The 21,110-nt window shown below is 38.9% G+C and overlaps 1 protein-coding gene across 9 annotated transcripts in view; it reads left to right on the forward strand.

Annotated features, from left to right (window-relative positions):
• Nucleotides 1-21,110, forward strand: part of GBF1 (golgi brefeldin A resistant guanine nucleotide exchange factor 1) — a 99,992-nt gene that overhangs the window by 39,211 nt on the left and 39,671 nt on the right. For all 9 annotated transcript variants that reach the window (XM_021547911.4, XM_077784607.2, XM_021547877.4 and 6 more), the window contains exon 4: nt 18,151-18,282. In XM_021547911.4, the coding sequence (XP_021403586.3) occupies nt 18,151-18,282 (132 nt within the window). The remainder of the gene's footprint in view (nt 1-18,150; nt 18,283-21,110) is intronic.

Genomic DNA, 21,110 nt, shown 5'->3' on the forward strand with positions numbered 1-21,110 from the left:
ACATTATTTAGTAGTAGATTTTATTTTTTCACTTGAATTTTCAGAAAAAGAAATGGGATTCTATGTTTGAAGGCTACTTGAACTGAAGGGGAATTATCTCTGTGGAAGGAGGACTTGCAGTTTGTCCTACCAACAATTGCTCAATATTAGTAAGAACAGAATGTCACATTTCAAGTTGAAGTGCTCACCTAAGCAGAGATTTGGAAGATCCTGTTTAGCAGCACACTAGTGTTGAAGACATGAGTTGTTCTGTGCAAGGGGATAGATATTATTGACCAAATGTGAGCCAGCCTGTTGTTCCAAGTACAAGTCTGATACATTGCTCATGGTAACTGTAGTTTTTCCAAGATTTTTTTGCTTCTTCCTCCTGCTGAGCTTTCTTAACCAGCTGTGCTGTTTCCACAACTCCTACATACTCTTACCTTTTTTTTAAAAAAAAAAAAAAAAAAAGTCTGTACTTGTCATTTCTGCCCTATTTGGAAGCCTTCTGCTTTTGAATTGAATTTTCTTTGAGATGCAACCTAATTCAGACCAGACTGAGATCTGTGTTGCTAGGTTGTTAGCCTTTAAAAGGGGACATAAGTCACCTCATAGTTTTTTTCTTGCCTTTTGTTACTTGGGATGCTAGTATGAGGTTGTCTGATGCTTTAAGTGATTCGTTTTGTTTTGAACTATGTAATAGAAAGCCAGAAATGTTAAATGATGATAGTAGCAAATAATTTTTTAGTGAGATGAGTTTAAATGTCTGGCCTGTTTCAAAGAGGGGACAGGACTCTGCTTGCCTGTTCAGTTGTCTTTATCAGTCAATGTGGGAATACAGCTGTGACTTCTCATAAGGGATGCAAGGTCATGCACTAACTCTTCAGAGACCATATACAATTTCTGATGGAATAAATCTGGTTGTAGCTAAGGAAATTCAAAGTATGCTAAATATGAAGCTTGCTGAAATGTATGTTTTGATCTTTTGCATTTGGGGGTTTTAGTTATAGGTTGTCATTGGTTCTGAAATAACATTGTCTGATACAAAATGATAAAATTGTCAAAATAATTGTTGGCCTGTTAATGATTTATCAAATAAATGTTATTGTATCTAGATTTTGGATTTTACTGAGTGATAGTAACATTGTTGTTTTTTCCTCTCTGACTGATGAGGCACCCTCATCCCAAGCTCCCTCCCTAGCACTGCTACAGTTCTTCAGTGACTGTAAAAGGACGGAGCAGAAGATTTGTTTTAAAGATGTTGACATTCCAGGCCATCAGAGGATGTGTGAATCCTCCTGTTAGTCCTGTGTCTTCTGGGTTGTTGAGTTGATTGTTACTCTGAAAACATACTAGAAAGCTAAGAAACTGCTAGGACTTACTAAAAATTAAAATTTTAATGTAGAGCAGAACAAGATATAGTTATTGCTTCTAAAAAAACCTAATAATGGGGAGGCAGGGAGGTTTTTCTATTAGTTTAGCTGCTGACTGTTCACATGCTAGGCATCTTATTTCTGAGTTAGTTGCTTAACTCAGGATTTTTCAAATTAAATAGCCTGCAGTTGTTATTTCTGCTTGGGAAAAGTACTTTGCTTTATCGTCAGTGCTTACTATTGAAACAGTTCACATTTGTAGATTCTGATGGTTGTTCAGTGGCTGCATGAGTTATTTAGAATACAGAGAGGAAGAAGAATTGGGTTTTTTTGTGTGTGAAAAGGAAGATCGACTATGCAAGGAGTAAAAGCATGGGTTAGTGACTGTTAGTACAATTACAGCAGGTGTACTCAGCTGAATCTTGTTAGAATGCAATCATACATTAATTTGTATAGTAACATGTAAAATGCAAAGGGTCTGTTATTTTGTAAATGCTCCTCACCAGTGACTTTCTAAAGCAAATAAATGCCTATAAATTCAGTTAATAAATGATGTTTAGTGTTTTGACTAAAAGTATTTAGAATTAAAAAGAAATCTAAAAATACTATTTTTTGTTTTGTTTTAATAGTCAGAAGAACTTGGCTTCCTTATTAGTAAGTCAGCTGCTTGCACTTTCATGGAGAACCAGAATATATAAGGGACTGCTTCCCATAAGGTCCTAGAAGATAATAGTTACTGAAGGAGGAAACTGCTACGGTGGTTTAGATAATTAAGAGAAGTTCCATTTTCTCCTTTCTTAGAGTTCCATTTAGTGCCTGAAATCCCTGAAATTAAATAGCATCATAACCCAAACTGAACATACATCAGGAGCTTTCCCTGATGGCATAGTTAACAATAAATGTTGATGTCTTAACTGTAGTTTCTAGTATGTTCTGAAGTCTTTCTTGCTGAGCAGCCACAGTGATCATCATTCACACATGTAAGTGAAAGAATGAAGACTGCACTCTGATCTGTTTTTGACTAATATCTCCCCTCCCCTAGTAGGTTACATGAGATACCTTAAAATGAATGGCTGAGTAAGTTCTTCAGTCTGGGTCTGGTTTTGATGGCCTCCAGCATTGAAAGCCATGAGTAAAACCTTAAAGTCATGAGAACGTTCATAATTAATTTTAGAGTTTACAGTAGATGGCATCATTGAAGTTTCATTTTTTTTCAAGTGGGCCTCTAAATCTCAGGGACGGAAATAATTAGCAGAAAACTAAGCCCCTGCTATTCACTGGATTCTCTTTGGGACTGTAGAATTGTAGGAATAGCAGAATGGCTGAGGCTGGAAGGGACCTCCAGAGGTCCTCTGGTCCAGGTGGGCTGCTTAAGCGGAGCTGTCCAGAGCTGTGGCTCATGGATATGTCCAGGCAGCTTCTTACTATCTCCAGGGGACTGCACATCAAGATACTTTGAATTATTGGAAGCAACCCACCCACCCTCCTGAATCTGAACTTCTTATCTGAACTTCTTCCAGTTAGTGATCTTTTAAGTAGTTAGGTTTTTCATGGTGTGTGGATGTCAGAACTCAAAATGTCCCTCAGACATTTTTGGATGTTCCGGGCCCATGTCAGAAGCATTTGAGACCCTGGCAGGCAGCTGGAAGCAGCTGTGATTTTGGATTTGAACCATGGAATGATTGACCAATTTCGCAGGAAGAACAAGAAGTCACAAAAGTTTAGATATTATAGTAGAAGTAGTCACAAAATAGAGGGAAGAATTTTTTAGTCCCGTACAGGGGGGTTTTAGTTTTGTACATGGGGGTCAGAGGTTTTAAGATGGAGGGATCTGGGCCTGCCCTGTCCTCCCTCTTTCTTCTTCCTTACCTCCATGTTCTTGGTGATGCTGGCACAGATTGGTTTAGAGTAGAAAAGCACCATTTAATATAGGTTGTAAGTATTGGGGGAAAACTGTAAACATGTAATACGTAATGTACCATATAAAAGATAGCAGCAGCCCTGGGTGGGGGGAGAGAAGAAGCAGTCGGGGTCAGAGAGGATGTCAGGGTGTGTGTGTGCCTCTGCCTGAGCTGTGAGCAAACCACAGCAGCCAGAGAAGAAAATCCTTTAGATAACTTGCAATAAAGTGCCTTGAGACCGAACAACAGGGACTGCTGAGCCTTTCTTCGGAAGCACAGGTTGGAGGAGAAGTTTTTTAACCACATGAAGCCACCCCGCGACCTAGGGTGGTCTTCCACATGTGGAAAGAATTTTTTTTGAAAAGAAATCTTTTTGTCAGTTTCTTAGCCAATATCTAACAACATTCAGTGAGCAGTGTAGGCAGCCCTCCTCTCCGAGGCAGAAAGGAATGTATTGTTAGTCTCCAGGGTCTCCGAGTTCAGTTCTGTCATCTGTGAAATTTAAAAATTAAGTGCAAGTATATATTGCTGTAGTGATGGTTGGGACAGGAAGTACAAGTCACTATCAGTATACGTAAAAGACTGTAAATAACAATATAAAAGAGAATGCCCGATTGCCATTCAGCCTAAGAAAATAAGCTCTCAAAGTATTTTACTTTTATGTGATATGACTTAGGGATGAATCATGGCTTGTTTTACTTGGAGTCTTGGTTAATTTCACTGGAAGATGAAAGATGGACTTAGAGGTTCTTTTTTGGTTGTGTTGTGGGGTTTTTGTTTCTTTCTTTTGGTGTTTTTTTAAATTATTGTTTTAAAATTGGTGTGTCCATTAATGAAGACAACTTGGAGTGTGAAAGTAGATACTTAAGGTCAGATGGGACATTTTTTACATAGTCATGGTGAGAGCAAGTGATTAATACCTTGCTTTGAGGGTCTTGTAACTTTTTAAGTTGGTTTATGCAGTGAAATGGAATGTGAGTGATTTACTGTAATCTATTAACCCTGCATTTGCTAGTTCCTCTCAGGGAGGGATGGCTACAAAACAGTCCTTATATATTTGAACAGAACTTTGTAGGCACTTAGGAAATGAAGACAGTAAACCAGTTAAAGATTAGTATAGTTCATCAAAGTCTTCCTTCTCTGTCACCTTCTTAAATATGAATGCATTATAGAAAAGAGCAGAGCAGAAGTTTTCTGTCCTTACCTGGCACAGTGTTGGGCGTTTTGGAGTAATCATGTCTCCTTCTCTCTCTAGATATTTTGTCTGCCAGCTTTCTGCTTCTCTTTGTGTAGTTTAGTGAAAAAATGCTTTGAGGAGAAGGAAGTGTTTTTCTATATTTAATCTATTGCCATTTACTAATTATCTAGGGACAATAGATATAAGTGCTAGCTCTCTGCCTTTTTGTATAAACCTTCTTGAGAGCTCTCCACTCAGTGAATATACTTTTTTTTTTTCATGTAAAGGCTTTACTGCCATTCTGTAATAAAACAATCTTTGGTGAGTGGGACCTAATAGTGGTCTTCTTCTACCTAAAGGAGGATCACAAAAAGGTCAGAGCCATTTACATGGACCAGAGATCCATTGTCATGAATATGGATTAATTCCAGTTGTACTTGGGAGGAAAATGTTGTGAGAGAGAGTTAAATGCTGGGACTTGGGAAGAGAGAGTGGAATCTTCATACATGGAGATTTTTAAAGTTTGACTGAACAAGGCCTTGAAGCAACCTGTTAGAACTCCAGAACAGTTGTTGAATGCTGGTTGAAGTAGGTGACCTCCAGAGAGCTCTTCCAATCCAAACCTTTCTGTGGTTCTGTGCTGTGTTGTTTTAGTAATTCTTAATCTCCACTTTGTATTTGTCTGATCAGACAAGTGCTGCCTGTTTGTTTAAAACATAATCAAGATGATCTTTAAGTGCATGTACTCTTCCCTGTTTGCTCTGTACAGTTGCTCTTTTTATGTACTTGGATGGCACAGATGTCCTAAGTGTCAGCTCAGGTGACTTCCATGCTGAAACATCTAGTCTTAAACAGCAGAATTATCTTTGCCAGATTATAGGCTTGGCTTTCCAGTATGTTCCAAAATATGTGGGAGCAGGAAAGGGAAAGACAACTTCCTTCCATTTCCCCCATTGCTTCTTCTCTGCTTGAAATGTGAAGTGAGTCTGAAGGATTCTGCTGGTCCCTTGAGTATGTCATTATCCATTTGAAGGAACCTAGCAGGTGAAGCTAATATATAAGGAGCATTTCATTTTCTCCTACTCTCTCAAATGCACACAGTTGTGGATGTTTGTACTCAACAGAACCAGTGTGAAATTTAGTCACAGCCACAGCATGTGTTATAATTTTCCGGGGAAACTTTCTCCCAGCTGTAGGTTAACCCTTTCTCCACTCTTCTTTCTGCTTCTCCAGCTTTTGGGACATTTCAGTGAACAGTTTCTGTGACCAAGGAAGCCCTGAGAGCTGGAAGAAGAATTAGTTCTCAGTGGTTGTACTGGGGAAGGGAATGAGATAAAGTAAGAATGGATATTGATGAGATATGTGTAGGAAATTTGATTTTGGGTTTTTTTTTTTTTAGTTTCTTTAAAACGATTGAAACAACTGTATTTTTGCAACCCTCTGTTTTTGTCCTATGCTATGACAAAACTAAACTGAAGTTACACTGCTGCCATCAGTCTTAAGGTGCAGCTTACCTAGTGTGAGTGCTGCCATACTGTTGTAAAGGTTCTGACCCCAGTAAAGTTGCATTCGTTTTAGGAGTCTTGCTATTCTAACTCATAGGCTTAAATTAGATTTTTAAAGGAGGTGGTATGGATACTCTATTGACCAGGACTAAAGGGAATTTTTTTTTCCCTTTTTATTTTTTTCCTGGTTTTTTTTTTTTTTTTCAAGCAGACATGCTAAGAGTGAGAGCATTTCCTCTTTGTGGAAGGAATCTGCTTGCACGTATATTGTTACGACGTCTTGAGGCCTATTATAGTGAGGAGTAAATGTGTTTGACATTCTTTCTCTCCACTAGAAAAGCATACTTGGAATTGTATTTTGAGTTATCTGTGTGTCCTTCTGTAAAAGAAGAGGAACTTTCTTTCAGCAGGAGTATATTTTTCTAGATTTTAAATCTCGTTGTTACTGTGGTAAACAGCCAGAGTCTGTAATGTTCAGTAATAAAGTGATTGCAAATCACACATCAGTGCTGAGGCATATTTTACATGGTTCTTTGAAGGAGTGTTGTCACAAGTGTGGAGAGTAATGCCTGCTCAGCAGTGCCCACAGTGCCCATCAGGAGGCACCCAGCGGGGAAAAGGTGCTGGCTTGTAGAGGACACGGTACTTGGTAGCAGCACATTGTCTTCAGCTGCTCTTTCTCTTTGGCCATATTAAGTTATGTTGTGGCTTCCTTTGCCCGCTGCTGCTCTTTTCACTCATTTCTGTATTAGGATTCTTTTTGTACTGAGATTCAGTCGTTCACAGAGCAGCAAAATGACATATCCAGACTGCCTGCTGCCACATCACAGCAGTTTAAATTGGAAACTTAAAAGCTGAAGCAGGTGCTGGAAACTATTCTCCCTTTGGTCTGGTTCATTGAGTGCCAGTCTTCAGCTGAGGAATGGGAAAGGGAGGAGAATTGATTTTGTGACTGAAGTCTTGAGCTGATTAATATTTGCATTTCTTGAAATAGTAGTGTAAAAGCACCATAAATTAAATCTGAATTTAGTGGAGCTTCAGGTGGTTCCAGTATGACTTGTTTTAGGTCTGAAGTTATGACTCTGGGCCAAGATGCTGTTTTTTTGTTGACATTAATATCTGCAGCAGATGTAATGTCTTTTTAAGAGACCAGAGGAAGAACATGCTCTATTTCTGCTAGTTTTCTTAGTTTCCAAATTTGGCAAACTACGGAGGGTTTGGTTTAGTGGTTTTCTGTTTATATTTTGGTTTGGTTTGCTTTTTCCAGTTCAGTTACAGCCTGAGTTTGTAGCTTCCGTTTAAAAAACTGATTTATAAAATCAGTAATGTTTTCTAGGTGTAGTTCTGGAGTGAGCTTCTGCTTGGTATTTGTTGATTACTGCTACTAACCAATAGAAGATCTGGGAAGGGAAACTCTCTTCACTCAGTGGATGTTAGAGAGCCTACATGTAGAGTTACAGAGGGGACTTTTGTTCCTGGTAAGCACAAGTCAGAATTTAAATTATTTTAAGTAGGAAGAGACCTCTGGAATTCATCTGCTCTGATACCCTGCTGAATGCAGGACCAACTTGTGAGATTGTGTGCAAGGTTAAAACCTGCTGAATTCTGACTATTTCCAGGGATAGAGCTTCTATACCTTCTCTGAAAGTACACCCTTCATAAGAAAATATCTTTCTCATACCTAATGGGTGTTCCCCGTGTAGCTTCTGTTATGGCATCTCATACTATCCTGCACTCTTGCATTACTTTATTCCTATTAGAAGAGATTTTTTTTCCCTGAAAGTATAAGGTTGTCTTTCCATTCTCATGTGATTTGTCATGTTTGGACTAGCTTAGAGGATTTTTCATATTCTCTTTCAGAGAAAAGGGACAAGGAATGCTTCTGCTACTGGAGTCTTAAAGAACTTATGTTGATTCACATATATCCCTGCAGGTCTGGGGTTTCTTGACTTGTAATGTGTAAAAACAGTAACAGTTGTGGTATACAAGTATGACACTGAATTGTGATTATCAGTTGAGTTTGGATGTTTGATTCCAAAACTTGATCTAGAAATTCCAGTAGCCTTTTGAGTACAGGGCATTTATTTCTCTGGTTATCGCTGGCCATTGACAGATGGAAGTGCAGGAGGAGAAAGCCCAACAGCTGATTAGGAGTTGTCTGAGGAATGATTTTGGTAATGCTGAGTGGGCATGAGAGATTAGAGTATTTTGAAAGGTTTATCTTCAAACATTAGCCTTAGGTTTTTGGAAACCTAATTGAGATGTTATACAATCAAAATTGTAGAAGCTGAAAAGTCTCATATCTCAGTGGTCTGGAGCAGAACTTATGGGTAGATGTTTTCAGGGCAAATGCTACCTTGTGCATCATTTCCATGTGTTATTGGAGAGCCATGAAAAAGTTAAAGTGAACCCTTATCTGGATGTTTTTACCTACCCTTAACAGGAATAACTTTTGTCTCTGCTTATATCACTGATCCACTCCTGCTGCTTTTTTTCTTTTTTGTTTCTCTCTCTCTTTTTTTTTTTTTTTTGTTAAAAACATACTTTTTAATTCAGTGTGATAAAACATCCGTTATTTGTAAGTTGATTGAGCATAAAGTATTTCATTATAAAATAGTCATCCATCACTGGAAGCTGGGGGCTGCAAAAAACATTAACTGTGCACTTTTGGCAGGAATGCAGCTTCTCCAGAATAATGCAGCTTCTGTGTAAAGTATGCAGCATAAAAAAATTGACTGTTCAGGAAAACAGGTGCTTGCCTTGCTCTCCCAGGGCTTTGGGATTTCATCCCAAGGTTTTGGAAGGGCCCTCAAACTCCTTCTGTTACCTAGCATCACTTTTTAGTTTTGAGCAGTGATCTCAAAGCTGAAAATGCTGGTGTGTGTCAAGTGGTTTCATTCTGACAAGGCTGTGAGAATTTACTAGCAGTTTAACTGCTGCTCTTTAGAAAAAGATGTATATTTTCTTCCTCTCATTCCTTAGCTCTTCTGAAAATTAGGTAGCATTTTTAAAAATCAAGCTCCTTAAGTGTCATCCCAAAAGTTAGTGGCTAAGCACTGCCAAGTTTTTTCTCCACTTTGTTGCTGTAAATCTTCTTGATATTTCATAAGCTCCCTTGTTGCCATTATTACAGGCTGCCTTTTAAACAGGTAGCATCAAAATTTTGGCGCACGTGCATGTGTGCAAGGATTACTGGTTGCTTCAGTTATTGCTGTGAGGTTTTTTAATGTTTTTGCTGTTTGAATGTCTTGAGGTAATGGTTGTGTTGGCTGCCAGCAGGCTTGGGCTCTTCTTCCTTTTGCTTCTGTTCTACTCCTCTAGGTTTGAAACTAATATCCTCATGATGATTTGCATTCCGCTCTCCTTTAGTCTCCTGTTCTGTTCTGTGGTCACCTGGTGTGTGGGTTCTTGAGCTCTGGGCCATCATATTTTGTCATTAGCACCTGGCAGTTTTGCTTTCTGATAATATGGAAAAGCACAATATCTCCTAGATTAGTTCAGGTTGAATAGAAGAATTTGTGTAAATCATAAGAGCAAGGTACATTGAACCTTTGAGAGATTTTTGTCATGAAAATATTATGTCCTCTTGGGTCATCAGGTTTTTCTTCATTTCATTCTTTGGATTTTGTCTGTCTCACTGATGCATTTTTGAATCTCTGGCAACAGAAGAAATGTCTTGGCTTGTTTGGGATTTGTTGTTCTTCAATTTCCTTTTAATTTTTCCCCTTGGCACTCAGTGGCTTCCCTTGAGGAAAGGGTAAACAGGATGGAGTAACATCCAGACGGCTAATTGATGATAAAACTGTAATCTTTTTCTCCAGCCTCCTAGAAATAGTGAAGCTTTCCTTTTCACAACACGGTGAATTTGCAATGAGAGTGCTATTCATAGCATGGTGGACACACAAAGCTGTGGAGAATTACTGTGCTTTAAGATACTAGGGAAGGAGTTTTAATTTCTCCTGGGCTTTTAAATTGCCTACTTAGCTTGGGCCTGGTACCGTGCAAGACGTGTAAAATATCATAGTGAAGCAAGTCCAGTGAGTGAATTGGGTTCTGTAGAGTGTCACAATCTAATTGCTCTTTCTTCAACATGTACCAATTTCTGTTAGAGAGGAGAAAGAGTGCTTAAACTTGACATACATCAAACTTGTACTGTCAGTAAGATGAGCAGCTAAGTCCATCCTTTGGACTCAGCAGTGTGCAATTCCCCACAGGTTTCATTTAGCCTAGTCTGCCTTGTTAGACTGGCCATGCTCTCTTCCTCGTATTAGGAGGGAACCTTGGGAAACCTGGCTCTAATTCACAACTGCAGCAAGATCAATAACTATCAGCATTTGGTCAAGGGCAGATGAATTTGTCATGGGATGGCTGTTTTTTGATTTGGTTCATTTTGGTTTAGTAATTTCATTTAGAGTTGAGTGTCGTTGGCTTGGAGGAGTGCCTGTGCATTTTGAACTTCAGACCAGGTGCAGGTTTATCACAAAAACTGTCTGTTGTTATAGGCATGGTGATTTTCTGCAAGAATCTTTTGAAACAGTTTCATCTGATTCTGAACTGACAAAAAGTGAAGCTTGCCCTCATTTTACTTGCCTGTTTTTAATGGGATGGTTTGTTTTTGTTGGAGTTTTTAAGTGGATTTTAAGCTTCAGTTACCTGTGAAAATTGTAAGCAGTTTAGCTTACTGAACTTCAAGAATGGGTAAAATCCCAAGTCAGTTTTTGGGGAGTCCCCAGTTTTTGGGGAGTTCAGTTTTCTGGAGTAGAATTAAGTGTCATTACAATTGGCATTAACAGTTTAGAGCTTTTGTCTGTTTGTAAAAGCCACAGAACTAGTGGTATATCCCAAAACCTATTAGAGGCTTAGATCAGCTGTATTACCCTATCTCCTTTCCCTCAGAGAAATCAGTCTCCCTGTAAGGGAGATAAAAAAACTATCTGAGCAGTTCTGAATTTGTTTATTTCTATCATATGTAAATAATGTTACTGTGAAATGTGCTAGCAAAATCAAGTGGTGCTCTAATGCTTATCCTCTACCATGATGTAGGAGGAAGGATTTCCATGAAAACATGGATGGATTTGCATTGAAATTACCCTTTTTACTCTTCACACTGGGAAAAGATACACTCATGAGAGAGCAGTTTGGAGATGGGAGGCTTTTACTATATAGATTCTTGATTTCTTGCCTTTCATCAGAATTAGTCATGTCCTTCCAGAGGTGTTCAGGTCATGGGATGGGAGGAAATAGGCTAGGATTTGTAGCAAGGTCTGGTCCTGATGACCTTCAACCTCACTGTGGTAAATTACCCTTCAGCTCACTTTAAGAGGTGTTCTTATTTTGAAGCAGTCTTTTGATTACAACCTCTGATCAGTATGTGTCAACCATAGCTCAGAAAAAAGTTTGTCAAGATATTCATCTCTCTGCTGTCTCCGCAGTCTAAGAAGTAAAAACAGAATTAAACAACTTCAACTCTTGAAATAACCTCAGCAGCCTTCATGACTGGCATTAGAAATTCAGCAAGCACTCATGTCTGTACTTTTAAGTCCATCCAAATAGAAACCATGGAAGTTTGCCTCCTGTGTAGTTCCATACTTCTGCTGATGGCATTTGCTTTCACTGTGATTGAAGTGAGTATCTTCTGCTTCTTGTAATACCACTCTAGAACGGAATACTACAGCTGGCTGAAAAGCACATAAACTAACAGTAGAGACACAGCTGGAGTTTACTGCATAGTTTTGGCTGAAGATACTCTTAGCAAAGTTTCTGCTTATGAAAAAATGCCCAGGAAATTTTAATGGTCAGTCAGAGCAGCTGAATTTGAAGCACAGCATCAGATGAAACTCCTTATAACTAATGGCACACACACTGGTGGCATTGTCAGTGCTTCTGCTTCACTGGTAGTTATAAAAAATTCCAGAGAAGACAGTATTTCAGTTGAGTTTATGTTGCCCTAACCAAAGGATGTGAGGAGTCAAATGCTCAGTATGCATTATGTCATGCTTCCCCAAAATAAAAATCTCAGTTCTGAGGGCTGCTTGAGATCTTGGCACTATGGAACAATCATTTGTTAAAGTCATGTTTAATGAAAGGGAGATAAACACATGAAGCTGGAGTGTGACAAATGAAAGCATTTGTGCCATTGTAATGAAATTAGGCAAACAGAACAGGCTTGACATCTCTGGGTTCCCCTTGTCAAACTGCATTTGTAATTCCAGCTTTGCATTCATGTGTGGCTGAGAATGGCACTGTTTCCCTCTTGGTTTGGTGTGTTGGGGCCCCTGAATGACCACTTTAATTCACAGGGCATTAGCTTTGAAGAGTATATTTTACAGACATGCTTAGAAAAGGATTGCAGTTAATTCATATTTCTCCTTCATTGGCTTGAATATATTGATTTTTCAGCCTGTATTTATTGTATGCAAAGCTTTTGATACCATTTATTATAATGAAGTATTGATTTCAGAGATGCACAAAGCTTGCTTCCACATATCTCCACAGTATATATACTGTGTTGCACAATCCCCACAATATTTATGTGTTTTAGAAACTAGGATGTAAGCTTCTTCTTAGCTGGCAGAATCCTGTTTTCTTTATCTATTAAAAGCTTAGCTTAGGTAAGACAATGATCTTGTGGGGAACCTGGTGAGTATATCCAGTGGCTTTTGATGACCTCTCGTTTATGAAGTTTAGCAGACATTGCCGTTTTTTTCAGGAAGGAGACCTGGAGCTTTCTGTCATAATGCTAGCGGCACTATACAGACTGTACAGGTGGCTGTCTGTTTTCCTTTCAAATCAGAAAATATCTACAAATGTGCCACCAACTGCACTGTGTTGCATGGGATGGTCTTGCAACAAACTTGCAAGAAAAAGATGAGAGCAACTAAGACCCCCTTGTAGGGGAGGGATGGCAGAGATGTTTCGCTTGAAACACTGTCTGTACCAGGGCTGTGTGGAGCAGAACATATGCTCAGGAGCAGAGGGGTGTGGATCATCTGTATTGTAGCTTTTTTACACTTGTTATCCAGCATTAATTGGGCATTATTATCTGGGGTTAAATGTCATAATTGGAGTAAATTTGCTATCTGGAAGTCAGGGTATGTCTTTTAGCTCAGGTGCAGAGTGGCGTGTGTTCCAGTCAGTCTGGAGAATTTGTTTTTGTAGTGATGAAAAACATGCTCTTCCTCTGTTTATCAGCTGTAGAGCTGCTGTAGTTGCAATTCTGCCAGAGCACCTAGAACCAGTATGCATATACTGTTCTGTGCCTGTTACCTAGGGACTCTATGTAAAGCAAATTCAAGCTCTGAAGATTTTTAGAGGAACAAGTTACTATAATTCTGTTTGCTAATTTGTTAACTTCTAAATTAAACAGCTGATAATCACAGGAGTAACTTAAGAAAATTTCTCATTTCCCTGCAATCCTGCATTTTGACGTAGCTGAAGTTAAGCCAGTATTTATTTCAGCAGTTAAAATGCTTATGAAAATCCAGGAAGGTGACCACTCCATACTTTTAGACCATTTTAAAAGGCAAGTACAATTTTGTTCTTTTTCCTCGTAACATATTCAGTCTGACTTGCTGATACAGACTGCAGGGGCTTCTCATCCTTTGATTGAAAAGACAAAATGTTTTGGTGTTTGTTGGGTGAACTGAGAATCAAGTGCATGTCATGTAGTGTTTGCAGAAAATGGTTTTGAGGGTGACCCAGAAAGCACTTGCTGATACTTCAGTTTTCTGTGGCATGAACTGATTGAGCCCCGAGGCAAGAGTCCGGAAAAGCTGGATTTCTGCCCTCTTACAGTGTCTTTTTCTCACCTTAAGAGCATGTCTCCTCGTTGTAGAGTTCAGTTTGCAAGCAGGGAATGTAATGCTGCATGCTCAAGGCATTGCTGTTGTCTGAGCGCGTGTGTGCTGGAGAGGTGCGTGGGATACAGCTCAGCCTTTCTGAAGGCTGGGCGTCAAAGGCCAACAGCTGCTGCATAAGAGGAGTCCAGGTCATGTGGTTTGGGTTGCAGTTGCTTGTCCTCGGGACAAATGATGTTGAAATAACTTGTCATAAACAATTTTTTCTTGTTCATTTACTCTGATTCAGAACGCATAGCCGATCCTGATAAGAGTCATTCAGGAGTGAAGAGTTGAACTGCCAGAGAAAGCAGCTTATTGTGAGCGTTTTAGATCAGGAATGTGCCAACAGTGTGCTAACAATAAGAAAACTTGTCCGAGGGGGACCTGCTCCTGCACTTCAGGAGAAAAGGGACGCCAGAGGTCTGATGCAGTTTGTTTGCTGAAGTGCCAGAATGGCTGTATGGGATTGCTGAAATGGGAGTTAGGTGCTTAAACATGAATTAGTTGATTAAATATCATTATAGACATGTGTGTCTAAGTGCAAATAATCCATGGGAAGAATGAAGGAAAGCACTGTGGTCTCAAAGGAATTGTGTCCTCATTAAAATTGCCAGCCTGAAGAGTTGGCTTTTTGATACATTACTTAAGATACTCTTTCCTATCTTCTCCATTTCCATGCACTGCTTTAAGCTAGCTGAGCATTTCTGAATGTTATGCTGATGCTGGTCTCCACTTGCTTCTCTGAAATTCTATTAGAAGGACCTGTCTGAAAAGAATAGGAAGTGCTTTCCAGCTGGTCCCCTAAGCAGACCAGACTCTTCATTTAAGCCTAAGTAATGTTTCAATATAATTTTCCTCTGAGTAGATTTCAAAGGAAGGCTACTTGAAGGAGTCCCTTGTGAAATTTTGTTCTCTTTGTGGATAGTTATTCAGTGTTTCCTCTTGTAATACCCTTGGCTGAAGACACGTTTGCAGGTTTGGTGGGTTTTTGGATGGGTTTTTTGTTTGGTTGGTTTTTTTTTCCCCTGGAGCTGAAACTGGTTAATTAAGTAGAGAAACATCCTGTGTTTTCTAGTTAAAACACTGATAAATGTCTCTTGCTAGAAAATATACTTGGAGAAATGTCTGTAATAGGCAGTTCTCAATTCTCTCACTGGTTATAGATACCTCACTTGTAATGCCTGAACCTGAATGTGGCAGAAGAACCAGAGTTGCAAATTCAGAGCTACTTTTTTTTTTTGGACTGTTGTTACAAACCTCAAATATGTACTTACAAACATTTAGTATGTGCCTTATATAGCCTTTGTTTTGCCACAAAGAATTATTAAAGTAATAAATGATTTTTTACATTTGCTGAGGTTCCTGGATATTTTCAGGAGAGCACAGGCTTGCTTTTACAGTTAGGTTGTGGCAAGCCTTCTATGGTGTCTCTTTAGTGAAGTTTTAACTTGTTGAGCAGAACAATTCCCTTTAAAGACTACGGTCTCACCTGACCAAAGTATTGTGAAGAGAATGCTGTTCACTTCCTACTGTTCTGTGCTCTAGATCAAACCTGAGCTGTAGTGGAAAAGCCTGAGAGGAGTGCACCTTGCAGTTGTAGCTATGATCCACAAGGGTTGGCCTGTTTGTTCTGGACACTGCCGCCTTTGGTGTACAAGGCTAAGAAAACCTGTTGAGGAAAGAGCTTCTGAACTAACTTCATTGGCCTCAACAGGATTGAGTTAAAAGAAGATGATATATGTTTGATTTACTGGCCTGTTTGCAAAATTGTCACTGTGTTAAAAACCCAGTAGCTTTAGTATGTTAGTGGATTTAAAAATTCAGGTGGCTTTAGTGACACTTTCAGATGCTGAACTTTCTTTAGCCCATGAAAGTAATCTGTTTCAAGACAGGATACAGCAAAAATATTTTCAGTATCAGTGTTTTTCTGCACTCCAAACTTCCTATTGAAGCAAAGAACTAGTACCAAGATTACGTTCTGCCTTGAAAAGGGAGCTGGTGACCCTTGTAAATCCTCAGTGCTTGCAAATGCTTCTGGAAAGAACTCATTGTAATGATTAACTGAATATTCCTCAGGTGTGAGCAATGAGATTGATATTTCATTGACAGATTCCACAATATATGCCTAAGTTAAATCCTAATTATGACAAGCTGTTTTGTGCTCTTCATACAAGTTGTGAATTTCAGTTAAACTGCAGGGAAATCTGATCTTTAACAGCATTGAGATTTACAATTCTAATTGAAAGGAAAAACCTCATTCTCCCCCTACTCTTGTAAAGAAAATATCTATTTGTTGTCCCAAAAGATGTATTAATGGAGAGTGTAATGCCCTATATATCCTCTGCTACCAGGTGTGTCTTCATCATCTCATTCTATCGTGCAGTGATGTACATCTGCTGAAGTCCCATTTTTCTTACTCATCCAGTGCAGCTTTTTCATCCTGGGACTCACTGGTGTGAATGAGGCTGGAGGAATTGGCAGGATTATAGTCTGGTCTGTAGAAAGGATCAGTTTTGGAAAAGAAGAAATTGAGATTTGTTTCCTAGCAGTTTTACTTTATTTAATGCTGCCCAAGTGCTTGTAACCAGTCAACTGTTCTATAAAACACACTTAAATAAGCACTAATGTAAGCATATCTTATGATTATCTGGGTTTCCATGTGCTATTGAGAGGTGACACAATTGTAATGTTACACCAGCATATTATCTGACAAACTGGGGGAGTTGTTCTTAAGCCAAAAAGGTTGAATCATCATGTTCCTTTTAACCCCTCACAAGTGAGTGGTGCTGGTCTTATTTGAGCTGGTGGCTGAAATGTAAAAGATGGCATAATGATTCCCAAAGTCCCTTTTTAATTGCAGTTGTTCTTTAGTTAACAGCACTATGATATTCTTCTCTGTGCTCATAACTTTTAAAACATAAGCCCCTGTATAGTTTTTCCTCCTTTGTTTCCTTGCCATAATTTGACACAGTTATGTTAACATACTTTCTGGCAGACTTTTTTGCTTTGATACTTAAGGCTTCTCAATAGGAACTGTGATAAAATGGAATTTCACTTATCTCAGAATAAGGGGCTTGGATTTTTTCCCCCTCAGCAAAATAATTGAATTATGTTGGTAGATAGAAAAGCAGCTTGTCTAAGGATTTAGGAATTGCAGTCTTTTTTCTCCCTGCCTCAAGGAAGCTCATATGACAGATAAGTTCAATATTTGATTATTTGATTAAGGCTATAAATGCCAGTGATCCTGTGACACTATTAGCCATTAGACTCGTTAACTTTTATTAGGAATAAAAGGTATATTTCAGCAAGTTGAGCCAAGTGTTGTACTTTAATAATTTTGAGACCAGAAATGTTTAAGTTACTTTTAACGCATTCTTCTGTGCCTCTGTACTAGCTGTGTTGTGGTTGCATTCACCTGCTTTTTAATGCTTTTTCTCCTAAATCCCCCTCAGGGCTCCTCTTATCTTGATTCCTCCTGTTTTATTTGGTTGGGCTTGATTTTTGTTTTGTTTTGGGTTTTTGTTTGTTTTTCTTGGTCAATTTCTCTAGTTCTGGTTATTCTCTTCTGTATTTCTATATTTCTTTTCCATTCCCAAAGCGTCTCTTGATCATCTTGGAAAGTTCAAGAAGCTTGTTAGTTGTTTTTTCTCCAGCTCAATAGCTCAGTGCCTTCTTGTACTGCAGCTTTAGAGGGAATCTGTCCTGGCCAAAGCAGCAAGTAGAGGAGTGCCCTTTTTAATTGTTTGATTGAGAGGCTTATACAGTTACTTGGAGAGCAAGACAGAAGAGTTTTAAAGTTAGGCTATCTTGTGAGGTTTTCCTGTCTTTGCCAAGCAAACATTTACTGTTGCAGAAATGCAATTTGTATTCAGACAAAGAGCTGCGAGAGGTCCAGTGAACCTGGTTGTACATTTGTACTTTGCATGTGATTAGTGTAGGGTTTTATCTGTAGTAGGATGTTACAGGGGTGGCAGAAGGTGGGACAGAGTCTATATGGGTTCACACAGTTCCAAGAGTATTAGGAAAATGCAGCTACATCTGCCAGTGAGTTAAAGCATAAATTTAGGCAGCAGTGGCCTCTGTGGCGTTTACAGAGTGTTCCTTCAATCAGATCCTAGAAGGTTCCAGAAAGCTGTTTTGAAGATTGCAAGAAAGTGAACTTTACAAAAGCATTGCATTTAAAATATGCACATATATCTGTGTGTGTGTTTGTGTGTGTGTATATGTGAAAGCAACCGTGACCTTCCCACCAGCCTTCTGAAACTAACCTAGAACAGTCTTTCTTCCCTCTGAGATGAAACTTGCTGCATATTCTTAAAGAGAAAATTAATCCTAATGAATCAAGTCTGTCTTTTAAAAATTATTTTTATTTTACAGAGCTATCTGAAATTGAACCTAATGTGTTTCTTCGGCCTTTTCTGGAAGTAATCCGTTCTGAAGACACTACAGGCCCCATAACTGGATTGGCACTCACCTCTGTGAATAAGTTCCTCTCATATGCACTAATAGGTATGTTATGTGACTTCTTGGGATTTACCAAAATGCCAGCCAAATGCATCTCTGTGAGCTATGTCTTTGGCCAGGATACATGCTTGCAGTCTTAATGTGGAGATTAGAAAATTGTCATTAACACTGGGGAAATCAGCATCTGCAGTTTCTTAATATCTTACTGGCTGATCTTTCGTGGCGCTGCAGCCGTGTCTGGAGACAGAGCCAAAGCCTCTGCTCTGACTGCTGTGTGTGCTTAGGGCCTGCTGCAGGACTGTGCTGATCACCAGCTGCCTTTTAATGCCCTCCAAGCAAAAGGGCTGGGTGGGGAAGAATATCAGCTCAGATTACAATGTTGTAACATGTAGAAATACAATAGGATTTATTTAGTTTTGTGGACTAATATTTCTGCTCTAGAGTGATGATGATTTTTTGCTCAGTCCCATACCTTGTCCAGTGGTGTGCTAGTACTCTTCACGTTCCACAATTTCATGGCAGAGACTATTGCTGCTGATCAAACTTTCAAATTTGCACATTTTTCTTTGTATCTGTGAAAGACTAATAATGTGCATGTGGTCAGTTCCCGTGGCTCAGCTGGCTTGTAACTCACTAGCTGGCTTTCTGTCTGTTATCAATGTGTCATCCTGTTGTTAGTGGCACTCGATTTTTCTCTCTAAGTTCAGTTAGTACTTTGTGATCATACCTGTGCGAATTACAAAACCTGTTACCCGTGTTTGTTTATACACAGTCTCACTTACGGAAAATAATTTTATCAGTCTTCCTTCCCCCTGAGTTCAGACCTCTCAGTACTTTTTCTCCTTTGCATTGTAAGGCAACACTTTGAATTTTTTGTTGTTTTAAATATTTTGTTCTTTGGAGATAGCATGAAGGCAGAGAAAGAAAGGGCTTTACATCAGTGCAAATCACTTTTGCAGGAAAGACACAAAACTAAAATGAGCAAAAATAGAGACTTGAAGGAAAAAAGATTGAAATGTTGGATGAAAATCTACTGTAGGAAGACTTCAGTTAGTGCGTAGTATTTGATATCATTAAGTACAAAAATATAACTAGAATGATGCAATAATGACTTAAGTTCCTAGGGCAATAAAGAAATCTTAAAAAATAAGTCTGTAAAACATGTCCCCCTGAAGAATTAAGCAATAATGCAAACTATGACTTCCAGCATTACGGTATGGACTCTTCTTTTGGGCTTTTATGATCTGTATCACATGTCCAGGCAAATGTCTGCACAGGCAACTGATGCTTGTTTTGAGGCAGCAACAGGAAAAAATGGAGTTTAGAATTTCCCTAGCTTTTCTCTAGCTACCTATTGTTTAGAATATTAAATGTGTCACTTCAACAAGAGTGCATCCCTGTAACTGTTGGTGATTTTGTGTCTTTGCAGTAGGCAGTGGAAGACTCTCTGCCTGGCTCTTTTTCTGGGGCATAACCTGTAATCTAAGACCCTCGTTGTTGCTTCAGGTGACATTCAAAGCAGCCTTGTCCTTTGTGCTGCTCTAGATACCAGTTAGGCTGGGATTAGTGGTGCTGGCTGAACATCTGGCAAGGTTGTGTTGTTAAATGAAAGCTTTTTGGTATTATAATTTCTTTTTGTAATATGAGACTAAAGGTAGTCTAAAGACTGCTTGCCTAAACATAGGAAATGCTTAAAACTCTTCTTAATGTACAAATCTGTTTCAAACTATACAGAACAAGAGAGAAGAATGCTGGCATAACCATGGCAGGGAAATTGCAGTGTGGCAGATATTATAGTGTGTTTTGGGGCTGCATAATGACAGAGGAAGCCAGCACGTTTTAAAAAAGTGATGTTAGCTTTGTCTGTTCTGTGAGTGGCTGGTTTCTGCTGTACACACTGAGTTGAAAACCAGGGTGCAATGAAAGGGCCAAACTCCTCTGATAAATATCTTTATTTAAAATTGCTTTCTTTTCCAAAGTATTTTATTGCTAATCCTTGTGCAGTCTTACTGTTTTTTTATTCTGTCACATGTCAGAAGGTGGTTATCTGTCTCCTTTTTAGGCCAGTATTTCTGAGGGGTATGTTTTAAAACCAGTTAGATAGGAATAATTCTTAAGTAGAGTTTAAGACTTGTGATCTCTGGTAGTTTGAATTGCAAATTCACTAATGGTATAGCATCCAATCACAGCTCAGATAAAATGGATATTCACCATGTATGTGTTACAGCAGGAATAGTTAGCATTACAGTGATTATCTTCTGCTCTAAATACTTCTACAATTTAGTTGATAAATTACACAATAAGTTTTAAAGTACTAGAAAACTGTGTGGTAATACTAAACTCCCATTGATAAATCCCTGAGATTAGTTATTTCCTTGCTCAGCAGTTTTGCAGTAGCTAGTGAGCTGTCAGCCTACTGGATGAGCTTAAACCTTAGCTATAGGAAAACTAGTGGCTAAATTTCAGAATTGAGCTTTTCTGTATTTCCCTCAGAAAAAGTATGTGCTCTTTTTGTTGTCCACTGCAGCTTCAGGCTCCATTTCTAAAGTTAGCTTACTCTGATGTTCCTGGAAACTACGTATCTGTAAGTAAGTAGCTGTTGCTCAGCTTCCAGTGAGAGGACTTGCTGTTTATGGAGTTTAAGGCTTTTTCTCCCCTCCACCTTTTCTCTCTCCTTAGTTATTTATTTTAGTTCCATTAAAGGTGTTACTGAGCAGGCTTCTGGCTTTCCTGAATTCCCTCTGGTTAAGAGCCTGGATTTTTTGATTTCTGTTTGTTCTTTTGCACACCTGTTGTAAGACTGCACCCAATATGGAATGTGTGTATCTAGATGGGGTGTCTAGATCTTTGCATTGTAGAAGGCAATTTTCAAA

The sequence above is a fragment of the Lonchura striata genome, chromosome 6, assembly GCF_050655825.1.
Source record: "Lonchura striata isolate lonStrDom1 chromosome 6, ASM5065582v1, whole genome shotgun sequence".
In the NCBI taxonomy this organism is placed as follows: Eukaryota; Metazoa; Chordata; class Aves; order Passeriformes; family Estrildidae; genus Lonchura; species Lonchura striata.